The sequence below is a fragment of the Dromiciops gliroides genome, chromosome 2 (genome assembly GCF_019393635.1).
Source record: "Dromiciops gliroides isolate mDroGli1 chromosome 2, mDroGli1.pri, whole genome shotgun sequence".
In the NCBI taxonomy this organism is placed as follows: Eukaryota; Metazoa; Chordata; class Mammalia; order Microbiotheria; family Microbiotheriidae; genus Dromiciops; species Dromiciops gliroides.
This window is the reverse complement of record NC_057862.1, coordinates 364,125,871-364,146,077: the sequence shown is the minus strand read 5'-3', so window position 1 is coordinate 364,146,077 and position 20,207 is coordinate 364,125,871. Positions and strand designations below refer to the sequence as shown.

The 20,207-nt window shown below is 40.2% G+C and overlaps 1 protein-coding gene across 10 annotated transcripts in view; it reads right to left on the bottom strand.

The window, feature by feature from the left end:
* The window catches only part of PTPRT (protein tyrosine phosphatase receptor type T), a 1,379,429-nt gene that overhangs the window by 229,810 nt on the left and 1,129,412 nt on the right, over positions 1-20,207 (bottom strand). For all 10 annotated transcript variants that reach the window (XM_043980423.1, XM_043980419.1, XM_043980422.1 and 7 more), the window contains one exon: positions 8,563-8,836. In XM_043980423.1, the coding sequence (XP_043836358.1) occupies positions 8,563-8,836 (274 nt within the window). The remainder of the gene's footprint in view (positions 1-8,562; positions 8,837-20,207) is intronic.

Genomic DNA, 20,207 nt, shown 5'->3' with positions numbered 1-20,207 from the left:
AAGGACTTTGGATGTAGTCTAGACCAATTATACCTGACCAAAAATTCCTTTTCCAACTTTTCCAACAAGTGGTCATCTAGCCTCCAAGATAATGGGGTAGCCATTATCTCCAAAGGCAAATCATTCCATTTTCAGAGAATTTTAATGACTAAGAAGTCTTTACTTAGATCAAGCTGAGATCGGCCTCTCTGTAACTTCCATCTACTGTTTTGAGTTTTATCTTCCAGGACTAATGAGAACAAATTTAATCTCTCTTTCATATATCAGCCCTTTGAATATTTTACTACAGAGCTCACATCTCCTCTAAATATTCTTTTCTCCAAGCTAAACATTCCCAGTTCTTTCAAGTGATGATCCAGGAATACTCTCCAACTTTCTCAACATCCTAGTCACCATGTTCCATATATAACCCAGATAGTCTGTGGCTTTTCTGAAATATTGCATCTAAAACTATACAAATAATTTCAGATGTGGTCTGATCAGGGCACAATGTAGCAGAATTACTGCCTCTTTTGTTCTAGATACTATGTGTCTCCTTTAGCACAGCCCAGGATAGTACAGCATTTTTGGCTACCATGCCAAATACTCTTGACTCCTATTGAATTTGCAGTTTAACTAAAACCTTCAAATATTTTTCACAGGAATAGTTGTCTGGTTAAATCTCTGCTATCTTTCACTTGAGAAGCTGATTTGTGGAATCCAGATGCAGAAATTTTCATTGATCCCTATGAAATATTGTTTTATTCAATTTTATTCCTCACTATTATTCCCTATCAAGAGCTTTTGGGAACAGGACGCTGTGTATTATCTGGCCAAGCTTTGTATTATAAATCCATTTTACAGTTATACCATATATGATGTAATCTATGTCATTGTTATAAATGTTGAAACACACAGGGTCAATGGCACATTGCTAGTCTTCTCCCTGAAAGATTTCCATTTGAGCTGACGTTGACCTATTAATGACAATTCTTTGGGTTGTTGTTGAGCCAATTCCAAAGTTTATTTGAACTATCACCTAATTCATGTCTTTCCATCTTATCAAGAATGTATGGCATGGAAGTTCTAAAGTGCTTTGCTGAAATTTAATCATATTATATCTGTATTATTCCCTTGTGTTACCAGAACTAGCTATTACCCAGAGAAATGAAGTGAAATAAGGTTAGTCTGGCATAACTTGTTTTTGATGACAAAGAGGAAGGAAGAAGTTGGTCCTCTTAAAGAAAGACAGAATGATAAGGAGAAATAGCACGGAATGGCAAAAACTGGAGAACCTGAACTGCAATCCTGGCTCTGTAACTGTAACATACCCAACACCTGACTTGGGGCAAATCACTTAACCTCTCTGTGCCTTGGTATACTGATCTGGTGGACCAGGTGACTTTTGAATTGTCGTCCACTCACAGAGCTATGATGTCATGATTCTTATAGGGCCAGCAAGAAGGAAGGCTTTCTCTTGCCTGACCTCATTTCTTCCTGACCTGTTATCAGGAAAAGAGCATGGAAAGGACCAAGAAGGCAATTTTCCTAGCCTCCGGGCACTACAGACTCCCAAAACATTATTTCAAGTCTTGAGATTATTAGGGTACTAGGGATAAGGGTGGGGCAAAGGAGAGTCGGATGGAAAAGTCCATTGGCAGAGAAGTCACAGTCATGTGGCTGCTCATGGCTATAATTGGAAGCCTTATGTCGTTTCAGTCACGTCCAACTTTGTGACCCCATTTGGGGTTTTCTTGGCAGAGATACTGGAGTGTTTGGCCATTTCCTTCTCCAGCTCATTTTACAGATGAGCAAAACAATCGGAAGCTAGAAGCTTGCAAATAATGGAAAGGTGGCCACAGTAGAGATTGGAAAACAGCAACAGCCACTAGCTTGGATACCTAAATGAGACTGATCTACCTTCTGAGACCTTGATTTACTAGTTGGAGAACCCCTTTTTCACACCAACTTTGGCATCCTTTCTGTCACTGTAGTCTCTGCAGTGTCCACACTGATTCTTCTCTATCCTTGTCTGAAGCTCCATACTAAGTCTTTGTCACCAGCTTCCTGTTACAGGAAAACTTGGGTTCAAATTCTATTACTTACTACTTGAGCATTCTTTGGTAAGAAACTGCCCCCTTTGAGAGCTTTCCTTTCCTTAACTGTAATAAAAAGAGCTCTCATTTACATGGCACTTTAAGATCTGACAATAATTTATACCTCATATTTCCCTCGATCCTCTAAATTAAAGAGGTGAGATGAGATGATCTTAGCGATCCCTTGCAGTTCCAAATCCTATGTGACATTTTTCTGCTTCAACGACTAAAGCTATTTTGGTTCAGGCATTTCACCTCACTCCCCACACATTCACAACAAATACGAACAAACTTAAATTCTATTTTCAATGAGGAAATTGGAAACCCTTCATCTGTTTAACAGAAAGTGAAACTCACGCTTGGTTTAGCTGACAAAAATTAATTAAGCATTTCCAGCTGGGTGTAGGATACCAGAGGTTATCTTTTGCCTTTGGGGGCCTGAGGGTCAGCTTCCTGAAGATCAGGACTTTGTTGGGGGAAAGTCTCAGGGTAAAATGCACAATTATGTAATAAGGGAATGGACAAGTGAACAATTTCTGGTATGTGTTTTTCTCCAGGGGATTTGCTGGTACTGCTTCTGCAATTAGAGCACTTGGGTTCAAATTCATCCTTTAATATTAGCAATATTATCTTGGGTAAAGTCACTTAACCTCTCTGAACCTCAGCCTTCTCATAAAAGGGGATGCGGTGTTCATACTGGACTGGATGGTGATGGTCTCTGAGGTCTTTGGCAAATGGAGCTATATGGTCCCATTACTGGAAGCAATGCTCTAAGGGAGCAATCACTTAACAACAATGTGAGTGAATAGAGGCACGGACTGTCACCTAGCTCCCTTTTTTCCCAGACAAGTCAGGCTTCTTCTAGGAGTAGAAGGAAAAGTAGGGATGGAGAAAAAAGGGAAAAGTAATACTGAAAGGGATGAGGAAAAAAGGAGAAGATGAGGTATGTGGAGGAGGAAAAAGAAGACTGAGGGTTTTTTCTCAAGAAAAAAGGACTAGGATAAAGAAACAAGTAACAGGAATGGGTGAAAGGGAGAAAAGAAGGAAAGAGGGAAAAGTAAATGAAATAATGGGAAATCATGGGATTTTGAAAAAAGAAATATGAAAGGAGCCACCAAACCTAGCCCATCTGCCCCAACTCTAAGTACAGCTGTGGCCTGTTCAAGTCACCATTTGGTTACAAAACGACAGCTACCAACTCCAGCCCTGAACTTGAAACTTGTTTCCTGGCTCTAATTCTGAGTTCCTGGGATTCTCCAAACTATGAAGAGTTGTTTTTATTTAGTTTTTTTTTAAGCCCAGCCAACTTTGTTGTTTTGTTGTATAGAAATTTCATTTACAGAGGAAACATGAGCTGAGGTATCAGAAACAAGATTGTGGATGGGGGTGGGACTGAATAATTAACCTTCTTAAAACAATAACCTTTTGGGGGGCAGCTAGGTGGTGCAGGGGATAAAGCACTAGCCTTAGATTCAAGAGCACCTGAGTTCAAATCCATCCTCAGACACTTGACACTTAACTAGCTCTGTGACCCTAGGCAAGTCACTTAACCCTAATTTCCCTGCAAAAAACCCCCAGACAAAACAAAAAAACAACAACCCAATAACCTTTTTATAAAGGACTTTAGCATGTCCACAGAACTCTAGAATCTTAGAATAAGAAAAGACCTTAGACATCATCTAGTTCAACATCCTTCTCAATGTACATATCTCTCCCAGAGCATCCTTAACAGGCAATAGTAATAATAACAACCACTTTATGATGCTTTTAGGTTAGTGAAACACTTTACATATATCATCTCATTTAATCATCACTACAATGTTGTGAGATTGAGGCTATTATCTCCATTTTATGGATAAGGAAACTGAGGCTGAGAGAGGTGAAGTGGCTTGCCCAGGATCACACAGCTATGGAGCATCTGAAACAGAATTTGAATTGAAGTCAACCACTTTGTCTACTATGCTGCCCTAGCTGTCTTCAATAGTCATTCAACCTCTGTTTAAGTATTTCCAATGATGAGGGAACATCAGCATAATAACGTACCCCTAGTTCATTGCTGGATATCATTGTTAGGCAGTCTTCTTTCTTTCTACTGAAATAAGTTTTGCCTCCCTATAACTTTTCCCTTTCATTATTACTATTTCTCTCCTCTGGAAAAAATGTGCAGCAAATTGAGCTGGTCTCTCCCTGCCCCCACTTCTTCAGATAGAAGTAGACAGTGATCATATCTCTCCTACACTTTCTCTTGTCCAGCTCAAATATCCACATCCATGTTTGACATGATTTTCAGTCCCCTTACCAAACTGCCAGCCCTCCTCTCTTGAGATTTTTTCAATGTATCAGTGTCCTTCGAACGCTGCTGCTGTGAGAAATGATTCTTATCTGTTCATAAGGAAAAGATGGGGGAATCAAGACCCATAGGGGTTCAATAGCTCACTTAGGGTCACTCAGGGATGAAATAATAGAGCTAGGTTAAAACTGGCCTCCTTCTAACTTCTTCCTATCCTTCCAGCTCTTCCCTCTGAAGAAAAGGACAGGGAATATCTTCCCTCTTCACATGTAGACAGTGTTCACATCCCTCAAATCTTTACTTGTGTGGTCTAAACATCTACTTTCTAAGCACTTCCGGATGTACCTCTATTTGGAAACATTTTGTCAGCAGCAAGTACTTAAAAGTAATCAAATCTGACTTCTTTGCAAATATTCTGTGGCTTAGAATTTTCTCTAATTTAATCCCAAACAGCTGTTCTCCCAAGACAACGACCCCTTTCAACACATTGTCAGCCTTCCAACAGCTCTTTAAAAGGAAAACGTGCCAGTTAGGAAGCTCAAAGCAAAGTGTAAGAGAAGAATAAAAATGACCTTCTCACTTCATACTTTTATTTGTCTCAAGTGTCTGAGAGACTTCGTTTAAATGGAACAACTTTCTGCTATACTAGTGAAATGGTGAACAAGAGAAAGACCACTGGATTTTCAATTGGAGCACCTGGGTTCAGATCCCAGCTCTATTACTTACTACCCATGTGACCCAGGGTAAGATATTTAACCCCTTCCTGCCTTAGTTTCCTCATCTATAAAATGAAGAGATTGGATCCTATGGTTTAATCATGAATAAACTGATCTTGTCATTGATGAGCCAAAGAACACACAGAAGAGGGCAATCAGAGTGATGAAAAAGACTTGGAGTTCAGGCCCTATAAGGATCTGGGATGGAACTGGAGATGTTTAACCTCTGGAAGAGTTTGGGGTCACATGAAAGCTGTCCTCAACTAACAGAAGGACTGTCACCTGGAAGACGAATTATATACATATATTATTATATACATATATTATGGACCTAGGAACTATGAACAACAGGTATTGGTTGTGATCAGCTAATTAAGCCTTCCTTTAGCACATCATCTGCCCTAGGCCCTAAGAACACAAAAACAAAAGTGAAATTGTCCACACTCTCAAAGAGCTTACATTCTATCTGCGTTGAAGGAAGGGACTATATATCCACATATAAGTATATACAAAATGTCTAAGTACAAATACAAGGTAATTGGGGGGGGGGAGTTAACTGCTCAACATATCAGCAATGGGCTCCCGTTGGTGATTTTTGATGAAACCTAAATATTCTAAGAGGTGAGAGTGAGGATGGAGTACATTCCAAGCACAATGGAGATGAATGATGGAATATCAAGAGTAAAGGGTAGCAAGGACAGATTGGCTGGACAGTAAAGTGTGTGAAAGGAGGTTATGCACAAAGAGGTAAATTCTAGCTTGATGTAATGACAAACTCCCTAATAATCAGAACTCTCTCAAAGTGAAATAAGTCACCTCAGGAGGTGGTGGGTTCTCCTTCATTATACCTCTTTAAGCAAAGTCAGGATGACTACTTGTTGAGTACACTATGGAGAAGAACTTTTCTCATGTTTGAGTAGGGCCCTCATGGTCCTTGAAGTCCTTTTCTTGTCTGAAACACTGTGATTCCATGGCCTGTAAAGTCCCTTCTGGCTCCAAAGCTGTGATCCTGTCTTTTCTCTACCCACCACGGAAGAGAAAATAGCATTGTCCAACAAGAGGTATCTCTGGTTCCAATTTTATATTAATTTGCCACACTTGTTTTGTATCCAACTGTTAATTATGCTATTTTCTTTTGTTTGTTTGTTTGTTTGTTTTTTTGCAGGGCAATGAGGGTTAAGTGACTTGCCCAAGGTCACAGAGCTATTAAGTGTCAAGCATCTGAGGCTGGATTTGAACTCAGGTACTCCTGAACACAGGGCCGGTGCTTTACCACTGCACCATCTAGCTGCCCCCAATTATGCTCTTTTCAACTTAACAATGGTGGCTAATGGTAAAAGGGAAGAGAAGAACAGTAGATTCAGCAGAGCTCATTCTATGAAGAGTAGAACTGAAACAATGCCCAGTTCCACTCTGTGGTTGCTGCATGCCACTGTGAACTCTATGCACAGCACCATTTGGGAAACTGGGAGCAAACCAAGGTCACTCAAGATCCTTGCATCTTTGCAGGGAGACATTTGACAAGAAATCATCGTAGATTCCCAGGTTCTCAGTAGGAAATAAAGTTTCAAAAACATGTTCCACACTCCCAGGAGAATGAAAAAACTTAAGCTGCATTAACCAAAGTCTAATCATCAGAGCAAGGGAGGTGACAGTATCTCTGTGCTTTGTGATGGTCACAACCTCTCTGGAGAGAGTACCTAATCCAGGGCCTCCCACAGGAGGGACGCTGACAAGAGAGGAAGCAAGATGGAAACACACTTTCTGGCTGCTTGGATGGTATGCAGATTCCATCCAAGAAGACTTGTTTGTTTGTTTGTTTGTTTGTTTGTTTGTTTTAATGAATAATAACCATGAGAGCCAAGACGATGACAAGACAGTTTGAAACTTAAATATGAGCGCATTCTTTCCTGAACTGAGGACCTTCGGTGTAAATAAAACAAATACCAACCAGCTAGAAAAAACCAGTGATGTACTAACAATTTCTTTGTCATTGCAGGACCAGACTAGCCTCATCAGGATCTACATGATGTGATAAATGTCAATCAGATTATAACCTTCTGGTCTGCTCTATGCCATGCTTTCTGCCATGATCTCCACTTCCTTCTCATCAATAACCTGGACTCTGCCCATGGATCCCTCTGCTCTGATAGATGTGATTTTACCTTTTTATCCTGCAAGCCATTTTCCAGTTCATTCCATGCCACACCTGGGTGATAGTCCCCCCTTCTTTTCAGCTCCCCTTCATGTCAAGTTTTCTCCCATCAGTATATAATTTCCTTGAGAGCAAGCAAAATTTTCTTGTTTTTCTTTTTATTTCTGGTGCTAATCTGTCATTGCCTGGCACATAGTAAGTACTCAATAAATACTCTATATATGGAATACAGAAGACCTGAGTTCAAATCCAGCCTTAGACATTTACTAGCTATGCAACCCTGGGCAAGTCATTTAACCTTGTTTACCTCAGTTTCCTTATTTGTAAAATGCACTGGAGAAGGAAATGGCAAACCACTCCAGTATCTCTGCCAAATGGGAATCATGAAGAGTTGGACACCACTGAAAAATGACTGAACAACAACAGTTTAATCAATATAATTGCATTCATTAAGAAACTTCTAGAGATCGAAGAAACCTCAGAAGCAATCAAGTCCAACTTATCCTAAGGGAAGAAGGGAAGTTAAGTGACTTGCCCAAGGTTACACAGATAATAAGACAGTAATGGTCAGGTGGGATAGGTGGGACCTGAACCCAGTTTCTCTCATTCTTAAGCTAAGGGCCACAAAAACTCAATAAATATAGTCTAATATAATATAGATGCTTATTATGACATGCGTCACAAGTGCTCATGTTGACAGAATCATGGGTCCTTAAACTTCTGATTTTATTTGTCTAATTTTTTCTACCTGAATCCCTCATATATTGCCCAAATAAGCAATGCTTAGAGTACTAGAGTTGTAATCAGAATCAGCCAGACTCAAATATTCAGAGACTTACTAGTTGTGTGACAATTGATAAGTCACATCCTTTTTGAGTCTCAGGTTATTTCTAAAATTACATGTTATAGATAGGTTGTGTTCTGCATTTGTGGAGGAACATACTAGCAAAATTACAGGTTCCTGATGCCTTCATATATTGATGACTCCCTCATCATAAGGAATTCACAAAGGATTCTGACAGAACAAGGAACAAGACAAGGCAAGGGACAGTTCACTGAGTGGTCTCAGTTCAAATTTCATGCTTTCTTACATCGACAGAGCAGCCAGTCTGAAAACCCATTACTTTCATCCAGGGAATGCTGACCCCATGGCAGACACCCACCCAAGAAGTTCTCTGACCCTCCCGTTGAAAGTCCTGGGACACTTCTGATAGTGGAGGGAAGTTGCTACTAAGGACAGGGAGTCTTTTCAGGACCAACAATCAGCTTAATTAATTTGAAAACAGAGAAGACTGGAAAGGTTGGTCTCTCCTTTCCCATACTCACTCCATTGGCTTTGCTCAAAGCCTGGAAGTAGATGCTGTAACTCTTCAAGGGTGAGAGAGGAGCATTCCAATAGCCATTGTAGGTTTTGTTGTCCCCCACCGTGAATGGCTGTGTAACAGGCAGGTTCACAGGTTTCAATTCAGCAGCAAAATAATGTAGAGAATCCAGGCTGGAAGCATTCTTGTAGCTCACAGGCACTGAGAAGCACTCAATGATGTCTGCAGCCCTCCGGGCCTTCTGAAGTCTTTCTTCCTTGACGACCAGCTGATAGACACTGGGAAAGGGAGGGAGGAAGAAGATGAGCAAAGGAAGAACCTGGTTATACCAGATACCTAAAGGTAAGAGGGGAAAGGGTGAACAGGCAGCTCCAGTGGGACCACAGCATCTTGGAAGGAGAGTCCTTGTATGAGGTAAATGGCTAGTCTACTGACCCCAGCTCTGCTTTGGTGACTCTGGACTGGGTGGGGAACAAAAAGAGAGACTGCATGAAAGGAAATGTACCTTTGTGACACAGTCCTTACCATGCAGTATCTGGATGACCTTAGACAAGTCATCTCACCTATCTGGGCCTCAATTTGTTTTCATCAATACCATTAGAGGAATCAACTAGATGAATTCTATTTTTGTTGTTCAGTCCTTTCAGTCATGTCTGGTTTTTTTTTGTTTGTTTGTTTTGTTTTTTTCAGGGCAATGGGGGTTAAGTGATTTGCCTGGAGTCACACAGCTAGTAAGTGTCAAGTGTCTGAGGCCGGATTTGAACTCAGGTACTTCTGAATCCAGGGCTGGTGCTTTATCCACTGTGCCACCTAGCCCTTTCAGTCATGTCTGACTCTTTGTGACCGTATGCCAGGTTTTCTTGGCAGAGATACTGGAGTGGTTTGCCATTTCCTTTTCCAGCTCATTTTACAGATGAGGAAACTGAAGCAAACAGGATTAAGGGACTTGCCCAGAGTCGCATGGCTGGTAAGTGTGTCTGAGGCCAGATTTGAACTTTAGAAAGTGAGTTTTACTGACCTCTGGTTGAGCTCTCTATTCACTGCACCACCTAGCTGCCCAGATGACTTGTATAGTCACTTCTGTTGTTGTTGTTGTTTTTAGTGAGGCAATTGGGGTTAAGTGACTTCCCCAGGTTCACACAGCTAGTAAGTGTTAAGTGTCTGAGGCCGGATTTGAATTCAGGTACTCCTGACTCCTGGGCCGGTGCTCTATCCACTGTGCCACCTAGCTGCCCCCTCTATAGTCACTTCTAGCTCTAAATCCATGGTCATATGACCCTTGTCTTATGCAACTTACTGACCCGACTTCTGGGGACCTCAACTTCTAGAGGAACTGAATTCAGTGAAAATATGCATATGTTCTAGGATGTCATGGAACATCCCAGAATGCTAGAACTGAAAGGACCTTAGCAATGACATGGTCTAACCTCTCATTTTCCAGATGTGGAAATTGAAGCCCAGGGTGTCGTCCCTAAGGTCATATAATTATTTAGTGGGAAAGACTATTCCCTCTAGTCCAAGTGTTCTTACACTTTTATTGCCATGGACCCCTTCAGTAATCTTGAAGTCAAGAAGCCTTTCTTACAATGAAGGGTTTTTAAATTAAATTCTCAATAACAGCTAGCATTTCTGTCGCAATTTAAGGTTTTGCGAAACACTTAGTATATGTTATCTCATTTGATTCTTCTAACAACCCTGTGAGATAGGTGTTATTATTAACCCCTCACCCCCTACCCCCCTTTATAACAGATGATGAAACTGAGGTTAAGAGAGAAGTTTGGTCTAAAGGAATACTAGATTTCAGTTAGTTAGTGAAAATAAAAGATCAATTTTTTTCTTGTCCAAATCCATGGACCCCCTGATGGTGCGAACCCTACTTTACACTGAATTTCTATGTCCTGGGATTCTTTTTTATCAGGCTTTGAATACAATTGGGAGATTATGCTGAATACATTATATTGCAGTGGATGCTCTTGTACTGAATAATGCAGCTTCTGCAAGAGCATCAGGAGTAAACTGTTCATTTCTCTACCTCCTTTCCTTAAGGGGCCATAGTCTAGGTTGAAAGATAGGAAATGTTTTCAAACAATAATATGGATGTTCCGGTGGCTGGGGGTGGGCTGAGGTGGGCAGTGGTAGGGGAGGGGAAAGGGACACATTCTCAATTTTCACTCCAAACAAAACTGCTTTTAAAAGTTGAAAATCTGGACTTTTGCCACCTATTTGATTCTTTTTTGTTTCCTCCTTACATAAATACAGTACTTCCTAAGGTAACCCAGAGTCACAGAGCTTATCAGTATCTCAGGCTGCCTTTGAACTTGGATTTTCCTGCCTCCTGATAGACCTGGTGCTCTATCCACTGTGCCACCTAGAAAGATGCAAGATTCAATTCAATAATCATTTATTGAGTGCCTATTGTGTGCTAGTCACCATCTTAGGCCCTGGGCTGTTGTTGCTGCTTGTCCTTTGCTCTTGAAGAGGTCCATGACATTGGGGTGATATCATGACTTGCACAGAATTGGATTTAAGTGAGGGAGGGCATTGCAAGGTCACCAACCTCACTCTCTCCTCCAGAGCCATCTGGGTCCAGTGGCAAGATAGATATCAGGACGACCGGAGATGGCCCTGGATATTTTTTAAGGCAATTGGAATTAAGTGACTTAAGTGTCTGAGGAGAGATTTAAACTCAGGTCCTCCCAACTTCAGGTCCAGTGCTTTATACACTGTGCCACCTAACTGACCTATTAGGGCCTGGAAACTTAAAGACAAAAAACAGTCAGCACCCTCAAGGAGCTACCATTCCTCTTAGGGGAAGAACACATGCACAAATATAAGTAAATATGAGGCGATCTGAGGTGAGAGAAAACTTTAGTTAATTAAATACTGTTTTTTTAATTATTATTTTAGCAGTGTTTTCTTCTTGGCAGACCCAAACACTCTGCAGAACCTACCTCAGCTAATCCCTCTATGCTTGCAGAAGCACTGAAAAAATGAAAAGCAAGGCAAAGATTCAGTTTGTGTAAGATGAGTGGTTTGCATGAGGGAAAGGCAAGAGGCAAAGGAGAACAAGAGAGACTTCAATTCATGCAGACAGTAACTGCTTCTTGCTTTCCTTCAATCTCTTTTCATAGCACCACCTACATTTTGGCCAGAGATCTATTTGTCCTGAAATAGACAAAGTATTGGGGTTTGGGGAGGAGTAGTGGGGGAGCCCTTTTTCCTTTTCTTTTTATGGGTCCCCAGATTTGATTCTCTGCCTATTCAGAATCACACAAAATAACAAAGTCTATCTCATTTGCAAAGCATGGCTACATTAATGTCACATCCCTCCCTCTCCCCAGTGCAGCTCCTGTAGAAATGATATCAAAGGGTTAAGAATCTAAATTCTAACATCTAACCCTTAGATTGAACTCAGAACCTGCCTGAGCCTCACTACTTCCTACTTTGTCTTTTCTGAGGCATGTGTATAAGGTTACTGAACAAGATAGAGCAGAGGATACAAGCTAATGTGGGGGAGAAGGGACAGGGCACTGGAGAGTCCTGGAATTAGCAAATCAACATACAGAGAATGGGGTTCAAATCCTGACTTCACTATTCTTTATTTCTTTTTTTTCTTTTTCTTTCTTTCTTTTTTTTTTTTTTTTGGTCACTTGCTCAGGGTCACACAGCTAGTAATTGTCAAGCGTCTGAGTTCAAATTTGAACTCAGGTCCTTCTGAATCCAAGGCCGGTGCTTTATCCATTGCGCCACCTAGCTGCCCCATTTGCTATTACTTCTGAGTCTTTGAGGCTGGACCAGTAAGAGAATGACTAGGATCCCTTCCATCTGTTACAAACCAGACTTCTAGGACTTCTAGAGTAGAAATTCTCTTTCAATTCTCTGCCTTTCACAGTGGCTATGGCCTATGGTTAATGTAAGGAAAGGGGGGAAAAGGTAAGCTACTTTTTAAAAAGAAAAAAACATTGTATTCTTTTTTCCCCTCTCACATCATCCTTAGTTTCCTCTGTATTGTGCTGCAAATGTGTGTGCAGAAGAAGATGCTTTATTTAAGTTTACAGGTAAAGATAAAATCATACATAAATAAAGCTATTTCTACAACTCAAAAGAAGAGCTTGCAATAAACTCTTCAGGAAAATTTGCAAAGGGAATGGTAGTTTTCAGTGAAAATGTTCTGACAGCAATATAAGAGAGTAGTTTACAACATCCTACAACAGACAATATTTGCTCACATATATCCCTTTCCGCATATTTTTCTGTCCTCAGGAAAGGTCATCAGACTCTCCTCAGCAAGACTTGCTCTAGGCTTTCAGTGTATCCAAGCAATGTGCAGCCACAACCCTTTTAGATTCATAGTATATTAGAGCTTGTAGGAACCTTGGAAACCAGTAATCTGAACCCCCATCTTTTTAATTAAAAAGGACGCAGTGAAATGACTTACCTAAGGTCACAGTTTTAGTTAAGTGGCAGCGCCAAGACTAACTCCAGTCTCCTGACTTCTACCTACATTCTTTCTATTATGCCAAGACCTTTCTTGTAAAATATTTAAATATGTGTGTGTGTGTGTGTGTGTGTGTGTATACAGGCTCGTGTGTATATGGTATATGTTCCTAGTGTGAATGAATCTTGTTTTCCATTTTAGAAATCAAAGGTAAACCAGGATTCCTTTCTTAGAAATTCTTCTTATAGCCAGCTTTTCAATAATGGATTTGTTTTGTGAAATACAGACATAGAGAGACCATCTGGCACAGAGATAATGTCCTGGGCTTGGAAGCAGCTATGTTATTTAATTTCTCACATCCTTACTTTCCTCATCTGCAAAATGGGAATAAAAATACCTATCTCATAGGGCTAAGAATCTAAGAATTTGTTGTGAGGTTCAAATAAGAAATAAAATACCTTGCAAACCTTAGATGTCAGTTACATTTGGCTTACAAATTATTGTTGTTTTTGTTAACATGGAATTTAAATAACAAAACTTCAACCACCTCCAAGTAGGTGATCTGGAATCATAGAAAATCTGAAAAGCTCCAAGAACTAACAAACAACAGCACTGGGAATACCTTAAGGACATAAAGTCATATCCTTGCCTATAAATACAAAAACATAGCCTGGGTTTAATGATCTTTGGTAGTCTTTTCCTAGAAGTCTACAGCAGGCAGTTAATCCCCAATGAAAGACACTATGACAAACAGTATGAAATGTGACAAAACTCAACAAAAATTAAGTTATTGGAAATGAGACAAAGAGAGGGAGTAGTGAACGGCCACACAACTTTTAGCAACCGGGCCATGTGATTGTTGACGTTTCAATAATAGGGAATGTCAGGGCAGCTAGATGGCGTAGTAGATAAAGCACCGGCCCTGGATTCAGGAGTACCTGAGTTCAAATCCGGCCTCAGACACTTGACACTTACAAGCTGTGTGACCCTGGGCAAGTCACTTAACCCCCATTGCCCCACAAAAACAAAAAGAAAAAGAAAAACAAACAAAAAAAACCCAATAGGGAATGTTTAGAATCTTACTCAAAGGTGAGGCACACTGATGAAGACAAGGAATATCATGTTTCTATTGAGAGTGAGAAAACAACACAGGAGAGGGGCTGGTTCAAGCTGTGTTCCAATAGTCAACATTGAAGAAAGGCATGCCTGGCATGGAAAATTGTGATTTTGTGCACACAAGACCCTGAATTTAAGGTTCATCTAGATTTCCTAGGGAAACCCAGATGCCGAGAGTATCTAGGATACTTTGTCAAAGCATCTAGGATGGTCTCTGAAATGTAACTTGTGACTATAAGAGTCACAGAGGAGGCAAGAACCCACTTTGATGACTTATTCTTTCCTCTTCCCCTGCAAAAATTAAGGAGTCTGTTTTCATAGACCTGCCACCACAAGGGAAAATAAAGATTTAGACTAGGTATAGGGAAAAGGAAGTCCCAGACAGTGAGATAAGCTATTATGAGGAAGAAAGGAGGAGAAACCTTTGATTCAGCAATACCACTGCTAGGCTTATATCCCCAAAACATCTAAAAAATGAGAAAAGGACCTATTTGTACAAAAATATATATAGCAGCTCTTTTTGAGGTGGCTTAGAATTAGAAATCAAAGGAATGCCCCTCGATTGGGGAATGGCTGAACAAGCTGTGGTATATGATGGTGATGGAATATTATTGTGTTATAAGAAATGACAAGCAGGATGATTTCAGAAAGATCTGGAAAGATTTATATAAACTGATGTATAGTGAAGGAGAAGAACCAGGAGAATGTTGTACACAGTGACAGCAATATTGTTTGATGAAGAACTGTGAATGACTTAACTATTCTTAGCAATGCAACCATCCAAGACAATCCCAAAGGATTAATGATAAAGCGTACTATCCACCTCCAAAGAAAGAACTGATATTGATTGAACACAGACTGAAACATGCTATTTTTCACTTTCTTTCTTTTATTTGAATCTTCTCATACAAAATGACTAAAATGGTAACGTTTTACATAATTGAACAAGTATAACCTATATCTGATGGCTAACTCCCCCGGGAAGGGGGAAGGGAAGGGAGGAAAAGAACAAACTCAAAACTTTAAATGAAAGTGTTTATTAGAAAAAAACAAAACAAACAAAAAAACCCAAAGGAGTGGAGGGGGTAGCTAGGTGGTGCAGTGGATAAACCACTGGCCATGGATTCAGGGGGACCCCAGTTCAAATCCAGCCTCAGACCCTTGACACTAACTATCTGTGTGACTATGGGAAAGTCACTTAACCCTCATTGCCTCACAAAAAAAAGCAAAAAGAAAAAAAGAAAGAAAGAAAAAGAAAGAAAGATTTAAGAAAGAACGAAAGAAAGAAAAAGAAAGGAGGGTAAAGGGTGCAGCAGCTTCTGGAAGAGAAAGAGAGCACATGTAGTCATTTGGCCAACATACCTCAAATAATCGTTCTCAAATAGCCATGTGCTTATAAAGAGTGTCCATAAAATGGATGTTTATAAATCAGGAACTGCTCGTATATAAAAAATGGATCCCTGCCCCATTATTACTAAACAGATAAAAATCAGTTTAGCAAATTGTCTGAGTAAATTTCATTCATTCAACAGATACTTTAGCAGTGCCAAATGGTTCAACACCAGAAACTGATATTATTTTATCAGTGAAAATAACATTGTCACCTGTCACCTGCTTTGCTGTTGCCTCCTAAAGACTCTTGGGCCTTTCCATCTGACTTGCAGCTGTAACTTCCTCTATGTGTTGTTTCTCCCAATTAGAATGTGAACTCTTTGTGGGCAGAGATGGTGTTGATTTTTAATTTGGATCCCCAGCAGTAAGCAGAGTGATTTGTACATGGTAATTGCCTAATCTATCTTTCCTTCTTTTCTTTTCTCTCTCTCCCTCCCTTTCTTTTCTTCCTTTCATTCCTTCTTTCTTTCTTTCTTTTTGTTGTTTTTGTGGGGCAATGAGGGTTAAGTGACTTGCCCAGGGTGACACAGCTAGTAAGTGTCAAGTTTCTGAGGCCGGATTTGAACTGAGGTCCTCCTGAATCCAGGGCTGGAGCTCTATCCACTGCGCCACCTAGCTGTTCCTACTTCCTTCTTTCTTTCCTACGTACTAGCATTTACTTCATTCATTCATTCATTCATTCATTCATTCATTCATTCATTCATTCATTCATTCATCTATTATGTGGAAGCTCTATAGAGGGTACTAGAGAGGACACAAAGATATATCAGGTATGGTCCCTATCCTCATGGAGCTTAAATCTAGTAAGGGAGATTGGGCATACACACAGAAAATATGATGCCAGTTTAAATATAAATACACGAGAGGAAAATAGCATGCTATGAGATCAAATGAGGGAGAGAGAGATCCTTTGTAGTTTGATGGAGTTTGGAAGGGGAATTAGGGACTTCTCAAAAAATATCTAAAACTGAATTTACTAACATATCTTAAGATCAAATTTTTCAAAAATACAAAGCCTATTGACTTTACAAAACTGCCTTCGGAGTTTGTTTTTTCTAAATATTACCACCTAAAGAGAAGACTGGAAGAGATCTAGGCCCTACAGCAGATGCTATATTTTGATTTTGTTTTTAATAAAAAACTTCAGGAGAATCAAGATATATGCCCCTAAAACCCACTATGTTCCACAAACCAATCCATACAAAGCTTTAAGATGCAACAGGACAACCAAGGGAGTCTGAATCAACAACCAAGGAACAGGTAAATGTGCCACTTTTGTTCAAAAGACAACACTCAGAACCACCTAGCACTTTCCCCTAGCCCCAGATCCCACAACATTCACTTGACTCTTGTCTCTTTGCTTCATCCTTGTGGTTCTCCTTAGAATGGTCCTAGGTCACAAAGAGGCAGCACGACTAAATGACTGATCAATAATCCATAGGGTTTACTTCCCCCTTCTGGTGGCACAGATGTCCATCCATCTCTATCCTTACCCCTTAAAGGAAGAACTCCATTCTCAATGTTCCCTGTCTTCCCTTTTCTTCAATGCTGTCTCCCCCAGTAGACTACCCCATCAACCTCCTTGAGAGCAGGGATTATGCTTTTGCCTTTCTTTGTATCCTCAGTCTCAGTACAGTGCAGGGCACATAGCAAGCACTTAACAAATGCTTTTTCTCTTGACTAGATATTAGAGAACTCCTCCTATGGAGCTAGGCCAGCTTCTACTCTAGGGTGATTCTAAGTGAACCTCTGAGACATCCTGAGAAGGAAGCCTGCTGGGAGCATCCAAAAAGACTGTTTCAAGGAGGACATGTGCTGAGGTAAAAAAACATGGAAAGTGAAGATGAGTTCTAGGCTTCCTTCTGTCACTTAAAAGCTATGTGGCCTTGGGCAGTTTCCTTATTTGCAAAACAGGGTATTGAACTAATTGTTTCTATGATTTTCCATGAACCTCTGGAGGATAACTTAAAACCTTCCTTCTCCTGCCACTCACAATTTAACTGCCTTTTCCCAGGGATTCTCACCATCCTTGAGGCTCCTCTAGGACTGCAAGATCTCCTTCAATGGTAGCAAGAGGATGGAAGGGCTCAATCTAGAGATGTCCTATCAGCCTACAATGATTGCCATACAGTAAAGGCCCTGTACTTGGCCACCTTTTCAGAAGCCAAAGAATCGTGGTGGATCTCCTAGGGAGCCAAAAACAAGTTCCCTAGCATCACTTGCAACCTCCCAAGACACCCTTGAAAGCAGTGATTTCGTGATGGGTGGAGGGAATCTTCCTCCCCTATGTTCCTTTATACAATAATTAACCACAGTCAGGTACACTTCTAGAAAACAAGGTCTTAGAAATCATCACAGAGACACGTCCCCCAGGCTTTGGGAAAGATGTCCCATTCTTGCCTTTAAACAGGAGAATTGGAAGGGAAAGACTTGTTGCAAATAATTTGTGAGCTCTTAATGGTTACCTTACCCAGGGAAATCATGAATAAAAGAACAGTGCCAGCCAAAGCTTGCTCGCACAAAGACAAGGTGTATTAACAATGCTATTTGAGAAGACAACCAGAGCCCTGCACACAAATTATTCACACTGAGCCCTGGGGTAGGAATACTTTTCTAATGGTTCTTCTCCAGGCTAATGAAGTCAGGGCAGCTTTCTCATGACTACCAAGAGGAGGAGACAATGCTGCACCAGTTGTAGCTTAAATATGTCTGGTTTTGAATTGTATTTAGGTTATAGAAAACAAGAAGTTAAGGAATAATGTAACATGGAAAGCTGTTTTCTTCTCAATTCTCCTAAAAATTGTTTCATAGATGGTTTCACAGAAATGTCGATTTGAGTGGGCAGATGAATTGAGCCCATACCTCTTGGCTCCTGCAAAGACCTCCTCTGAGTGCTTAAAGGTTCTCAACCAGAATGGTCCTAATGGTAATGTGGGGGTTGGGGTGCTGGGACAGAAGCACTGTCCTGGTAGTTGGATCCGATTCAAATTCAATTCATCAAGCATTTATTAAGCATCAGCTATTAACCAGGTGAGAACCAGCTAGGTGATTCAGTAGATAGAACACTGGGTAAGAAAGACCTGAGTTAAAATACAGCCTCAGATACTAGCCGTGTGACCCTGGGAAAGTCATTTAAACTTTGTCTTAATCCATTGTAGAAGGAAATAGCAAATCATTCCAGTATCTTTGCCAAGAAAACCCCATGGACAGTATGAACTATGGGTCAGGAAGAGTTGGACAGGACTAAACAACAACAATTAACCAGGTACTGTGCTAGGCTCTGGGAATACAAAGCCAAAAAACGAAGGCATTTCTACCCTCAAGTGTCCCACATTCTCTCAGGAGGTAGCCTGGTACAATGTTAAGAGCACTGAACTTATTGCCAGAGGGTCTGCGTTTTAGCTATTAAAATAAAATAAAACAAAATCTCCTTTGTTTAGATTTTAAAGCCTCCCAAGACCTGGCCTCAAATTATCTTTTCAACCCTGCTGAACATGACTTCTCCCTCCCTTCCTCCACAATCCAGCCATACTGGCTTTCTCTGGGTTCCTCACACAGAACACTTTGTATCTTCCAACTCCAGACCTTTGCATTAACATCCCCTCATTCACACGATGTGCTCCCTACTTAATGTCATCTAAAAGAATCTTTCTCTTTAAGATGTATTTTGAGCATCATCTTCCGAATGAAGCCTTTCTGATTCCCCCCAACTGCTAGTGCTCCCTTCCTAACTTCCTTATTTGTTGTTGTTCAGTCATTTTCAGTTGTGCCTGGTTCTTTGCAACCCCATTTGGGGTTTTCTTGGCAAAGATATTGTAGTAGTTTGCCATTTCCTTCTCCAGCTCATTTTAGAGATGAGGAAACTGAGGCAAGCAGGGTTGAGTGACTTATCCACAGTCACATAGCTAGTAAATCTGAGGCCAGATTTGAACTCAGGAAGATGAGTCTTCCTGACCAGGCCCGGTACTCCATCCATTGTACAGCCTAGCTGCCCAACTTCCTTATATATTTAGCATTTACATAGTATTTTAAGGTTTACTAAATGCTCTACATATATTATCTCATTTTATCCTAACACCAACACTGTAATGTAGGAGCAATCATTATCCCCAGATAGTAGGGCAGATAGTGGTTCACATAGCTAGTAAGTATCTGAGGCAGGATTTGAACTCAGTTCTTTCTGATTCCAAGTCCAGTGTACTTACCAAGCTATTTTAATGTCTTTGTATTTGTTCACTTTTTATTTACTCTTTATATACTTGTTGCACTTGTTATACTTATGCACCTGTTGTTTTACCAATTAGAATGAAAACTCAATGAAAGCAGGGCTTTTTTTGTTAGAACTCTTATAGTGCCTGGTGCCAGACAGTAAGTACCTAATAAGTGCTTGTTTGTTGATGGTTTAACCTCTAAGGTGCCTTGCAACTAGACATCTATGATCTCATGGACACCTAATTAAATATAAGATATATCTACATGTACACCTATATGTATATCTACATATCCATATCCATATTCATATCTATATCTGTATATAGAGCTATATCTAATCTATACCTATATATAAAACACTCATATATAGCTATAATATGTGCATATGCTTGTGTCTAATGTATTATATATAATCTATGTAATGTATATGTGTATAATGTGTATGTAATACATATAATATATTTTATATCTCTATCTCTACATATCTAATG